We start from the raw sequence: 13,740 nt of genomic DNA on the forward strand, positions 1-13,740 counted from the left end.
CCCAAATGTGACGCACCACCACGTGCCACCACCCGCCACCCGCCACGATGGAGGTTCCATCCTCTGCCCTCCCGTGGTGGCTCGCCACCACCGCCTGCACCGCGCTGCCGACGCCCGCCGCGTCCTCCATCCCCGGCCGCCTCGCCTTCCTCTTCCTCTCCCCGTGCCCGCAGCGCGCGCTGCTCGCCGCCCTGGACCTCCTATTCCTCGTCGCCGCGCTGGGGGTCACACTCCGCGCCCGCCGCCTCTCCCGGCGGCGCAACGACGATGGCCCGGACCACGGCCTCGGCCTCGACCACCGCGCGCGGGAGCCCCTCCTCGCCAAGCCGGCCACCACCGACCAGGCGCCGCCTCCCCTCCGCTTCCGGCACGGCCTCGCGCTCGCGGCTTCCGCCGTCCAGGCGGCGGCGGCCGTCCTTGTTCTTCTACTCCTCCTCCTCGCACTCCTGCGCCGCAGCGGGACGACCGCGGGGCTGGTCGCGGCGGAGTGCGCGTTCCTCGCCGCGCACGCCGTCGCGCACCTCGCGGCCGCTTGGGTCGTCGCAGCGGAGAAGAACAAGGCTGCTGCTGGGGCGCCACCCGCGCGACTCCACCCGCTCCACCTCAGGCTCTTCTGGCTCGCCACGGCCGCTTTCGCCGCGCTCTTCGCTGGGTGCGCGGCTGCGCGGTATGCCGCCGCCGAGCCGGTCGTCCCTGATGACCCGCTCGCGTTCGTGTGGCTGGCGCTCTCGCTCCCGCTGCTCTATTTCGCGGCCACCGGCTCCACGGGCCTCGTCGTCGATTCCGATGGTGGTGGTCGCGCCGACGCCGCCGCCACCGCTGCAGAGGAGACGTACGCCACGGCGTCGTGGCTCTCGCTGGCCACGTTCGCATGGATCAACCCGCTCGTCGCCAAGGGCTCGAGGGCGACGCTCGCGGCCGACCAAGTCCCGCCCGTGGCGCCGCCGGACACCGCCGAGGCGGCGTACGCGCTGTTCGCCTCCAACTGGCCCGCGCCGGATTCGTCGAAGCCCCAGCGCCCGGTGCTCACCGCGCTGCTGCGCTCCTTCTGGCCGCAGTTCCTTCTCACCGCCGTGCTCGGCGTGGCGCAACTCTCCGTCATGTACATCGGCCCGTCGCTCGTGGACCGGTTCGTCGAATTCGTGCGACGCGGCGGGGAGCTCACGGAGGGGCTGCAGCTCGTCGCCGTCCTCCTCGTTGGCAAGGCGGCCGAGACGCTGGCGTCGCACCACTATGAGTTCCAGGGCCAGAAGCTGGGGATGCGCATCAACGCCGCGCTGCTCGCGGCGGTGTACCGAAAGTCGCTGCGGCTGTCTACGGGCGCGCGCCGCGCGCACGGCGCCGGCGCGATCGTGAACTACATGGAGGTGGACGCCCAAGAGGTGGCCGACGTCACGCACCAGCTCCACAACTTATGGCTCATGCCACTGGAGATCGCTGTGGCTCTCGCCCTGCTCTACACCCACCTCGGCCCCGCCGTGCTCACCGCGGTCGCCGCCATCGCCGTGGTCACCGTGGTCGTGGCCTTCGCCAACAAGCTCAACATCGAGTACCAGTTCAAGTTCCTCGGCAAGCGCGACGAGCGCATGAAGGCCATCACCGAGCTGCTCAACTACATCCGCGTCATCAAGCTGCAGGCGTTGGAGGAGACGTTCGGGGACAAGATCCGCCAGCTCAGGGAGGAAGAGCTCGGGTGGCTAGCCAAGTCCATGTACTTCATGTGTGCCAACACCGTCGTGCTCTGGAGCGGCCCGCTCGCCATGACCGTGCTTGTGTTCGGCACCTGCGTGCTGACTGGCGTCCAGCTCGATGCCGGGAAGGTGTTCACGGCGACCGCGTTCTTCCGAATGCTCGACGCACCTATGCAGAGCTTCCCCGAGGCGATTGCTGCTGTGACGCAGGCAACCGTGTCTGTTGGCAGGCTTGACAGGTACCTGCTTGATGCGGAGCTTGATGACTCGGCAGTGGAGCACGTGGACGACACGGGCATTGACACTAGCGCGGTGGGCGTGGAGGTGCGCGACGGTGTTTTCGCGTGGGACGTGAGGGGAAAGAAGCAGAGTGTAGAAGGTGAGGATGATGAAAGCGAGGAGGAAAAAGATGTGGAGGGGACACCTGTACTGGAGACGGTGCTGAAGGGGATCAATGCTGAGGTAAGGAAGGGTGAGCTTGCGGCGGTGGTTGGGATGGTCGGATCTGGCAAGTCGTCACTGCTTTCTTGCATTATGGGAGAAATGGAGAAGATCTCTGGCACGGTGAGTGTGAAATTTCTGATTCAAAGCGAATATTGTTTTTCATTGGATTTTCTTCATTGGATTTTCCAACACTCTCCGAAAGTGACCACCAGCGTACGGAACTGTCAAATTACTAGGTAGGTTGGGTCCAAATCAAGTCTAAGGTCATTTCAGGAGTCCATGTTTGGTGGTCAGCATCCCGAGTCAACATTCTCCCTACACAATGTGTGGTCAGCCATGTTTCCAAAATAAGTATGGAACCACAAGTGCAATAGCAATTGGTAATTTGCATGGGTAGAGAAGCCTGTTCAATTAGACCGATTAGCATTTTGCTCTCCCACTTATTCTGGTTGGAATGGATGCAAATCATGCAAGTGACATTCAAATCCAACTCGTATGGTATTGTGCCTTGTTTTGGCATGCTGGTTTGGAGTCCTTTGTACGACGACCACCATGTGTTTGATGCAATGCCTCTCTAAACCTGACATGGTCTCTATCTCTTATTGTGCTGAGTATGTCTGTTTGATGTTTGACTGAAAGCCTATCCATCAGTTTACATGCTTTGTAGTGTAAAGGTTTTCATTTTAACTGTGTGGGAATTTTTTTCCTGATAGTTATTTTCACCTAAATGGCAGTTTACACCAATTAAACTTCAACTCTGTTTAAACGCTAAACGGTGGTAAGCCATGTCTGTTTGATATCCCATTTAAATTCCCATTTAGCTTGTCTAAATATCCATTTAGACCGAATAATAGTTAAAGGATAGGTGACCAACTGTTTAGCGTTTAGTTGAATAAGTTCCCAGCCATTTGTTGAAGTATAAATTTTCTTTAGCAGTGCAAATCCATAATGAGCATAGAAAGCTTATACAGTATGTCATTTAAAGCATGTTTAGCATTTTCTGCATAATGATATTTCCTATACAGTATACTGTGTGGTCATTTATACTCTATACTAGTGCCAGTTTGTTTAACTTCTTTCATTTTTGATAGGTCAGAGTATGTGGGAGCACTGCATATGTTTCACAGACTGCTTGGATCCAAAATGGGACCATTCAAGAGAATATCTTATTTGGACAGCCGATGCATGCTGAAAGATATAAAGAAGTCATTCGTTCTTGCTGCCTGGAAAAAGATTTGGAAATGATGGAATTTGGAGACCAGACTGAAATTGGAGAGCGAGGAATCAATCTCAGTGGTGGGCAGAAACAGCGTATTCAGCTTGCCAGAGCAGTCTACCAACATTGTGATATATATCTTCTTGATGATGTCTTCAGTGCTGTTGATGCACACACTGGTTCAAATATCTTTAAGGTATACCTTTTGTTTTTCGGTATATATATTTTCAACCACACATGCCCTTACAACATCATTTGATGCAATTAAGTTACTACAAGCTTTATAAGTCGTTAACGGATGAAGAAAGATTGTAATTTGCGGCTTAGGTGAAACACAACCTGTAAATTTTGTAGATATGGTGTTATCCATTCTAAGCCTTCCTTATACTTATTGTGATATGAAAAAGATCCATTAATTATTCATTAGATAGAAGCTATTGTCATGATTAGGGAAGTCACCCCCACCTCCTAGTAAATGGAAAGTGACAGGAAATGGACCCAAGTTTACCACTATTTGTCAGCGGGTTTAGCTCCATAAGTTTTAGAGTCAAGTACTTTTCAGATTATTTTTTTCAGCATTATTACTCCCCTTCCTGAGTCATACACCTACAATATTTTTATTGAACACTGTTATATCTTCGAGTAACTAATTAATACTAAACTTGAATGATGTTGAAATACATGAGAAATATATGTGAATGATGTGGTTTTATTTTGCTCGAAATAAAAATGGAATAGCTGTCAATGGAATCTCAGAGGATAAAAAGCTACTTGATTACGTTGATATATTTAATATATAACAACCAACGATGGACAAACCATATTTCGTACTTATATCTTTGTTTTTGCAACAGTGGGATTGATTAACCATATAAATTTGCACACTATTACAACAGCAGACTTTATTTTGCAGGAATGTCTAAGGGGAACACTTAAGGGGAAGACCATCATACTTGTTACACACCAAGTGGATTTCTTGCATAATGTGGACAACATATTTGTAAGTTAGATGCTACACCATTGCAGTTACTTGTCAGGCGATATGCTTTCTTTTAGCAAAACTATTTTGTGTAGTAAGCTTTACAAACAACTGGGTGTGATGTCCAATTTTGGTTCTATGGTGTTCATTATGCACTCTCTCAGATATCTTCTGTTACAAATACTTATCAGAATGTTCTGGTAGTTTTTTTTTTTATTTAAAAAATACTCCATCCGTCCCCAAATAAATCAATTCCTAGAATCCGTGCCAGTCAAACTTTTTTAAGTTTGACTAACTTTATAGAAAAAGAGTAATAACATATATGACATAAAATGAGCACCTTATGAAAATATATTCTAGATCTAATGATACTAATTTGATACCATAGATCTTTACGTTTTTTTTTCTAGAAATTCGGTCAAAGTTTAAAAAGTTTGACTTAAGACAACTCTAGGAATCTATTTATTGAGGGACAGAGGGAGTAATGAACATGTTCTGAATTCTGATAATATCTAGCAAGAAAATAATCTTTCTTTTTTTTAAAAAGGTTAAAAAAAGCAAAATGCCAACTACTATTTGATACAACCAATAAAACCATAGCAATGTTCAGACCAGACAATGTTCAGACCAGACAATGTTCAGACCAGATCATAGGTCTAAAGGTTGGAGTTAATTCAGCAAACTAATTATCACACTTATAATTTCAGTTCATTAGTATTTATTCCAGTTATAAGACACTTGTATCTATGATAGAGATTTTTGGATTGGCCATCTTCTTCTTGTAAAAGGGCACAATAGTAGAGTTTCCCAATATGTCCTTGACTTCTTTTTATCCTTTTTGTCCATGCAGGTCATGAGAGATGGTATGATTGCACAATCAGGAAAGTATGATGAATTAGTAGATGCAGGTTCTGATTTTGCAGCTCTTGTTGCTGCTCATGACAGTTCAATGGAACTGGTGGAGCAACATTGTCAAGTAGAGAAACCTGAACATTTTCAGCCTACTGCAGTAGTTAGAATCCCTTCTCTACGCTCTAGATCCATTCGAAAGGGTGAGAAGGTGGTTGTTGTACCAGAAATAGAAGCAGCCACTTCTAAGATTATACAGGAAGAGGAAAGGGAGAGTGGTCAAGTAAGTTGGCGAGTGTACAAGCTATACATGACAGAGGCCTGGGGCTGGTGGGGAGTTGTGGGCATGCTTGCCTTTGCAGTCGTGTGGCAGGGCTCTGATATGGCTAGTGACTATTGGCTATCGTACGAAACGTCAGGAAGCATTCCATTTAACCCATCATTGTTCATTGGAGTGTATGTGGCCATAGCCGCTTTTTCGATGGTCCTTCAAGTAATCAAGACTCTTCTTGAGACAGTTTTGGGACTTCAAACAGCTCAGATATTTTTCAAGAAGATGTTTGACAGCATTATGCATGCCCCTATGTCATTCTTCGATACCACTCCTTCAGGAAGGATTCTCAGTCGGGTAAATCTCATCTTTTGGTTTATCTTGTAATTGGCTGAAAGTCCCAAACTTCACTAGTACATAGGAAGTAATTATAAATTCCTCAGGAAACCTAAATACCTAATTACCCTCCACTATGAATCAAAGTAGTTGGAAATCGAAATAAACCTCATTAACGTAGCTTAAATAGTAGGATCTTGTGTCTTGTGTGTTTCTTGTACTTTGGCATCTATGGATTAGGTTTTAGTTTGAGGCCTAAAAAGAGTGATACTGCAATTATTTTATCTCCACTTTCTCTTTTCAGGCATCATCTGACCAAACGACCATTGATGTTGTGCTGGCATTTTTCGTTGGTCTGACAATTTCAATGTACATTTCAGTATTGAGCACCATTATCGTCACTTGTCAGGTTGCCTGGCCATCAGTTATAGCCGTAATTCCACTTCTACTATTGAACATTTGGTACAGGGTATGCTCCAACTGCCAAAAAAATTATCTCATGCAATGCACATTAAAGAAAATACATAATGGAAGTTGCAATTTCAATCTTCATTTCTGCAGAATCGCTATCTTTCAACCTCACGGGAGTTAACTCGACTTGAAGGAGTGACAAAGGCACCAGTTATTGATCACTTCTCTGAAACTGTTCTTGGGGCCACAACCATAAGATGTTTCAAAAAGGAGAACGAATTTTTCCAGGAAAATTTAGACAAAATTAATTCAAGTTTGCGCATGTACTTCCACAACTATGCCGCAAACGAATGGCTCGGTTTCCGACTGGAGCTAATTGGAACACTTTTATTGTCAATAACTGCATTTCTCATGATCAGCCTGCCCAGTAATTTTATCAAGAAAGGTATAGATCAATATATTTTAGATTATATTTTTTTTCTAGCATAAAGAACCAGACATAGAAGGGGAGCCTTGGCGCAGTGGTAAAGCTGCTGCCTTGTGACCATGAGGTCACGGGTCCTCGAAACAGCCTCTTGTAGAAATGCAGGGAAAGGCTGCGTACAAAAGACCCAAGTGGTCGGACCCTTCCCCTGACCCTGCGCAAGCGGGAGCTACGTGCACTGGGGCTGCCCTTTTTTTTATAAAGAACCAGACATACAATCTCATATGAGAAGACATCAATTTCAGCTTCATATATTTAGCAGTTTGTCCCTAATTGCTTCATTCATAGAAGTAAAACACCAAGAGTACTGTCTGTTTTTTTAAAATGGTTGACTTATGTTCTTTTTATTTTTTATGCTACATGGTTGTCAGTATATGTTTGAATCTATATATACATGATTATTTTGTCTCTGTTTTTTAAGCGAGTAATCAACTGATGATAATGTTCTTAATGGGAAATTTGTCTAGGCACAGTGAATTTCCTTGATTTTTTTTATCGATCACTATTGTTTTTTTTTTGTCATCCTACAGAGAAGTCTTTTTTTGTCCGAGTCCTAGAGACAAGCTGTTTTTTTAAGTATCCTGTAGACAAATTGCCCTACCTTAATTGTTGTAGCTGGTAATTAGTCTCTGTAGGTTTATGATGATGACCTTATCGTAGACTGATGTCTGCTATGCTTTTGCAGAATTTGTTGGTATGTCTCTATCTTATGGCCTCTCCCTCAATTCTCTGGTGTACTTTGCAATATCCATTAGCTGCATGTTAGAAAACGATATGGTTGCTGTGGAGAGGGTAAATCAGTTCAGTGCTCTTCCTTCCGAGGCAGCATGGAAAATAGAAGAGCATATTCCTTCTTCAAATTGGCCCACTCATGGGGACATTGACATTAAGGATCTAAAGGTTAGTGGTCCTTATTTACCTTTGTTTTACTAGTTTTTCCCTGTTAGTCCCTTTTATGATTCAAAGTACTCAAATCAATCTAGTCCCCCTTTCTTTCCTTAGCATTCAAAACCTTACACTGCACATAAATTTGGGGCAACTTTCTATAGATCTTGCACTCAATCAAGTGAATGATGCATTGAAACATTCTGTTTGCAGTTAGGGATTATTTACAACTATTGAAGATGTCTACCTTTTTTTATTTCAGGTTAGGTATCGACCAAATACACCTTTAATTCTGAAAGGCATTAATATAAGTATCAGTGGTGGAGAAAAGATAGGAGTTGTAGGAAGGACAGGCAGTGGCAAGTCAACTTTGATCCAAGCATTGTTCAGGCTCGTAGAACCTGCAGAGGGAAAAATGATCATTGATGGAATAGACATATGCACACTGGGTCTGCATGATTTGAGATCTCGTTTGGGCATAATTCCACAGGAACCAGTACTGTTTGAAGGAACAATTCGAAGCAACATTGATCCAATTGGGCAGTATTCAGATGCAGAAATATGGCAGGTACAGCATCACTAACATGTATTTCCTCCATTCCATATTTTGAGTCTTTAGTTTTATCATAAGTCAAACTTTTCTTGCTTTAAGCAAGTTTATAGAAAAAAAAAACAAAAATATCTAGAACATCAAACGAGATTCATAGATACACCATGACATATATTTTGATAGTGCATTTATTTGATACTGTAGGTGTTGATTTATTTTTTCTGAAAACTTGGTCACAGCTACAAAAACTGGTTTGAAGTTAAAACGACTTATGATTTGAAATGGAGGGAGTAGTTTATTTTATTCTCATTCCAACATGATGCCCTATCTGCCTTAACTAACCATGGACATTGATTGACAACATTTCAGGCTCTTGAGCGCTGTCAGTTGAAGGATGTAGTAGTTTCCAAACCTGAAAAACTTGATGCTCCAGGTATTACTATTTTTATGCTTCTTTGTGTTATTGTATATCTGTTGGCATTCTATTCATTTCTTTTGCTTTGGTTGTTCATAGTGGCTGATAGTGGAGAGAACTGGAGTGTAGGCCAAAGACAACTCCTCTGTCTTGGCCGTGTCATACTAAAGCTGACCCAGATCTTATTTATGGATGAGGCAACTGCTTCAGTTGATTCCCAAACTGATGGCACAATTCAGAAGATCACGCGACGGGAGTTTTCATCATGTACAATAATTAGCATCGCACACAGAATACCAACAGTCATGGACTGTGATAGAGTTTTGGTGTTGGATGCAGGTAGGTCCCTTCAGTCAGTGCATTCATTTTCAGAGCTGTTTGTTGCATATAGACTTCGGTATCTGGTAAAATTAGTGTGCGTAGTTTTGTGTTCCAGAATGTTATTCTAAAGTATTACCATTTTCTTTTCAGGTCTGGTAAAAGAATTTGACTCACCATCGAGGTTGATCGAACAACCATCCCTCTTCGGTGCTATGGTTCAGGAGTATGCCAATCGCTCATCGAACCTGTAACCGTACCGTGATACTGTGAGTTTTTAAAAAATAAGTAGAAGTTGGTAGCTTGACTTTAGTGTACATGTGGAGGAATGTGCAGGGAATGCAACTCTAGAAAGTTTGCAATATTATGAGTGAACTGTGGTAAACTCCGGATGCTGTTGTAGCTTTGCAGCAATTTGATAAGAAGCTCACACAAGAGAGGAAAAATACTTTGAAAGTTTAGGGATCACCTTTTGTGATGTGGGGGCGCCAGTACCAAAGGCGTCCCAGGGCTCAAGATGTAGCCAGAACGGTAATCCAGGAGGTGCATGCTGTAATCAATGGCAATTAAGCTGCTAGTTAGGGGTTAAAACCTAGGCAGGCGCATGCATAGCCAGCTGCATGCAATCAATGGCAGTAAGCTGCCGGTTAGGGAGTAAGAAGTTAATGGCTAGGAGAGAATCGAGGAGCTAGGACTCAGGAACTTCTATTTATATCTTGTAACCGGCTGAGAGAGAATCAAGCAATGAACAACAAACAATCTAGTTACCCTCAAATATTCTAGTCTCCCTCCACACCGACTTTGCCCGGCCTTCCTCTTGGCAATGGTTATCCTCCCTATCTCCGATATGAACTAAGGTTCTTAACATCTGGTATCGGCTTCCAGGCGCTCCTCTTCTACCTCTGCTCCGCCGCCAAACCCAACAGCCACCACACTATCCGCCCCAGCCTCACCAACGACTTATGCCGCCTCCATGTCATGAGTCAGGGATCCTTTCCTATGGCTTCTGCTGTCGGTCATCCATCACCATCAAGTGATGAGCGAATCACTGCCCTCGTTGAGGGGACTCGCCGTCTCGCAGAGGAGATGGATCGCTTCGTCATGATGTTCAACCGCTACCATGCTCACTTGGAGAAGTCAGAGCATGAACTCCAAGCAGTGGTGCGGCTACAGGCGGCAGCGAGAGGGTTCCTGGTAAGGCACACCACAAGGAAGATGCGGCCAACGATCAACCCTGCGCCTTCAACGATCCCATCCCCCACATCATTAGGTGTCGCCGCAGCACACACTGTCCACCCGGCGCTGACGACGGGTATGGTTGTGCCATCAAGCGGCAGACGTTTACCAAAATCCTCCAGGCTTGATGAGTTGGATATGGCACCGCCACCAGCACCAGCCGTCTCCTCTCTGTCACCTGTTTTGGTGGTGCTGGACAGGCTCAACGTACTACTGAAGCTAGCTGTTGGGCTCTTCCCATGGGATCCAGGAGGACGTCGTCAGCTTCATCGACCGCTATCCAAGCTTTCAGCTCGAGGACGAGCTGCTCGTCAAGGGGGGAAGAGATGTGATGTGGGGGCGCCAGTACCAAAGGCGTCCCAGAGCTCAAGATGCAGCCAAAACAGTAATCCAAGAGGTGCATGCTGTAATCAATAGCAGTTAAGCTGCCAGTTAGGGGTTAAAACCCAGGGAGACACATGCACAACCAGCTGCATGCAATCAATGGCAGTAAGCTGCCGGTTAGGGAGTAAGAAATTAATGGCTAGTGTAGGGGACCGTGACGCCTAAGAGGGGGGGGTGAATTAGGCAACTTAAAAATCTACTTCTAAACTATGACCTCTTTTTCTAACCTTAGCAAAACCTATGCAAAAGATAAACTATCTAAATATGCAACTACGGTTTTGCTAATGTGTTGCTATCTCTACCGCAAAAGGAGTAATACAGTCAATGTAAATGCGGAAGCTAAAGAGTAAGGTAGAGATATGCAAACTCCCGTTGACAACTTCGGTATTTTTACCGAGGTATCGAGAAGCGCGCAAGCTTCCCCCTAGTCCTTGTTGGAGCCCCTCGCAAGGGCCAAGCTCCCGGTCAGGTAACTCCGTGGATAGCCTCGGGCCTTCCCCACGCGCAAGTGGGTCTCCGACGTGCCTTCCGGCAAGCCTCTCCTGGATGCTTCCCGCCGTCTTCACTATGAAGCTTCGGCCGAAACGTCGCGGGCCTTGTTCCCTCCGGTACACGGTGGCGGCCACACCACAAACGCGGTTGATGTGATCTCACAAGACTACAAGCCCCTTCGATGTACAATAATGGTGCGCGCAAGCACCGAGTGGTAAGTGGTATGCAAACCTCAGAAAACACTAGGCCTAAACCTAGAGCCAACGCATAAGCAGTAGTCTAATCAACCTAAGCACTTCGCAAAGCACCTACGCTAATCACCTAATAAAACACTAAGCACTATACAAGTGAAGATCACTTAAATGGTGTATCAACACCCTTGGCATGTTTCCTCGGCTCCACACTTCTCAAATGGCCGGTTGGAGGTTGTATTTATAATGAGAAAGTAGCTGTTGGGGACGAAATCCCACTTTACTGCTACTGACCGGACGCTGATCACGTCCTGACCGGACGCGTCCGGTCGTCCCGACCGTTGGAGCCGCGATCCACTGATCGGACGCTGCCAGCGTCCGGTCACATGCCACCGGACGCGTCCGGTCCGGTCGCATTATCGCCGCTCTGGAACCTCTCTGTACTCGATCGGACTTTGTTGTCCTGTGTCCGATCGATCTGCCGCCAGCGTCCGGTCCAGCGTTCGGTCACTGCTTCTGCCAAGCCTCTTGATCGAAGCGTCCGGTCACTTTTCTCCAGCGTCCGGTCCAGCATCCGGTCACCTCTGTGAGCTCGTTTCTTCGCGATCTTGCGTATGGTATGGTTCCTATCTTCGTGCTTGGACTTTGCTTGATATCTGGGGTCTTCTCTTGTGCTTCTAGGGTCTTTCTTATGGTGTTGATCATCGGATCATCACGTCGCCTTCGTCCAAGTCACGTCTTGCATCCTATTGAACTACAAAACAATCACTTGCAACTTTATTAGTCCAATTTAGTTGTGTTGATTATCAAACACCAAAATCCAAAGTAAATATGCCAAGGGTCCATTTTCCTTACAATCTCTCCATTTTTGGTGATTGATGACAACACGACCAAAGCAAGCAAATAATAAAAATTTGGAATTTAAAAACTATCTACTTGCTAGGATGCAATGCAAGGGGCAAGGTTATATGATGCTAAAAGATACTATTTGTAAGACTAAAAGATATTACATAAAAACTTATCTTGCCCTTGCAAATGTCCCCATGTGGCATTATGGATTTAAGCCTTGCTTCCTATAAATTCTCCCTATTACATAGGCAATTCATAATCCATTATCCTCCCTTTCTCGGACCATTACAACTTATAAATTATTAATGCTTGCTTTTGGTCCTCTAAATTCTCCCCCTTTGGAATCAAACACCGAAAATGAAGACATTAGTAGTACAAGGGAGGGTCAAACTTTATGATCCTTTATGTGGAGGGTGGAATATGTCACAAAATTTGACTCTCATATTATATAGATTAAGCTCCCCCTAAATATATGCATACATATGGTAGAAGGCAAAGCATATGCATAATTGGCAAATTATTGCTCAAGGGAATTTAATCTATATAATGCATGGAGAAAGCATATAAATATCAAAATAAAATCAACATGATGATATCGGTTTAGAAATACCACATGTGGAAATCAATTTGATTTCTACCATTTGCAATAGGTGGTGGATATTTGAAGTATGATGCTTAACTCTGGGGACTCCATTTTCCTTGCAATGAGACTACTACACACATGATAAGCTTGAAAAGGTGTTAGTCTCAAAGCATCCAACTTGTAGAGTAACCTCCCCCTAAATTTGTGCACACAAGTGTGGGATACTTGTAGAAGTCATGCACATTGATTTTAGAATCAATAATACCACTTGAAAGATGACATCTCATGAATGTGAGAATCATTTTCGAATATGATATTCAGGAGAAATTATCTATAATTTGGACTTTGACACATATTAGATGAACAATCAAAAGACAAGTTATGTGCCGTGCTCCTAAATAATTTTAAACCATGTAGGTTTGCTCCAAGGTTTAAGAATAAAACCGAGCAAGCCTACCATAAGATATACCTATTATATGCATGACAAAAGATATAAGCATGCAAATGCAAACATAGGCATGAAAAATAACTAGATGCTTAAAGATACCAATTTGTAAGAAATACCACTTATAGGATATGCAAATTGATACTACTTTGAATCTAGTTACCTAACATGGGAAGGGGAATTTGGGTCCATAGTATTTACTAACCTACTTGGCAATGATTTTGTCCATCATGATGCACCCCATGAAATACACCCATACTTTGCCAAGTCTCCAAATTCCCCGAAGTCCATTGGACTTCTCACTTCCCTTTCGGGATCCAAACCTTCTTGGTGCTCTTCATGTTGGAAATGATTTCCTTTGGCACCCAAAAGCGTTTGACCCCATTGTTGGCTTGCTTGTTCACCTTGATGGCCACCACCTTGTCATTTTTCTTCTTTAACAAGTATGGTGTGGAGGCCTTCTTGTCCACCATGTTGGTGTAGGTGTTGGAGAGTTTGCTTGTTTGCTTCTTCTCTTTCTTCTTTGCTCCTCCCCCATTCTTCACCTTGCACTCATAGGACTTGTGACCTTCCTTGTGGCATACGTATCAAACCACGGTTTGTCCTTCATCAAGCTTCTTCACTCCTTTGACGGTGTTATCTTGATGAAGTTGAGCTTGCTTCGCCTTGCCTTTCACTTGAGTCAAGTCCTTCGTGAGGCAAGCTACTTCT

At 45.2% G+C, this 13,740-nt stretch overlaps 1 protein-coding gene across 1 annotated transcript; it reads left to right on the forward strand.

The window, feature by feature from the left end:
- On the forward strand, window positions 1-9,624 carry LOC136494452 (ABC transporter C family member 4-like). Its single transcript, XM_066490616.1, has 11 exons — window positions 1-2,255; window positions 3,227-3,547; window positions 4,265-4,351; window positions 5,181-5,807; window positions 6,091-6,255; window positions 6,348-6,642; window positions 7,367-7,581; window positions 7,829-8,134; window positions 8,486-8,549; window positions 8,631-8,870; window positions 9,003-9,624. Exons 1-11 carry the CDS (start codon window positions 48-50, stop codon window positions 9,101-9,103), a joined length of 4,629 nt encoding a protein of 1,542 aa, XP_066346713.1. The 5' UTR covers window positions 1-47; the 3' UTR covers window positions 9,104-9,624.
- Window positions 9,625-13,740: the final 4,116 nt, after the last annotated feature.

Source organism: Miscanthus floridulus, chromosome 11, assembly GCF_019320115.1.
Source record: "Miscanthus floridulus cultivar M001 chromosome 11, ASM1932011v1, whole genome shotgun sequence".
NCBI classification, from domain to species: domain Eukaryota; kingdom Viridiplantae; phylum Streptophyta; class Magnoliopsida; order Poales; family Poaceae; genus Miscanthus; species Miscanthus floridulus.

What these genes read in the sequence shown, in the direction of transcription:
- LOC136494452 (XM_066490616.1), top strand. Translation starts at nt 48, where the DNA reads ATGGAGGTTCCATCCTCTGCCCTCCCGTGGTGGCTCGCCACCACCGCC. An exon ending in CAGTAATTTTATCAAGAAAG is followed by an intron (nt 6,643 to 7,366) that starts GTATAGATCAAT and finishes ATGCTTTTGCAG; the next exon opens with AATTTGTTGGTATGTCTCTA. An exon ending in AGTTTTGGTGTTGGATGCAG is followed by an intron (nt 8,871 to 9,002) that starts GTAGGTCCCTTC and finishes TTTTCTTTTCAG; the next exon opens with GTCTGGTAAAAGAATTTGAC.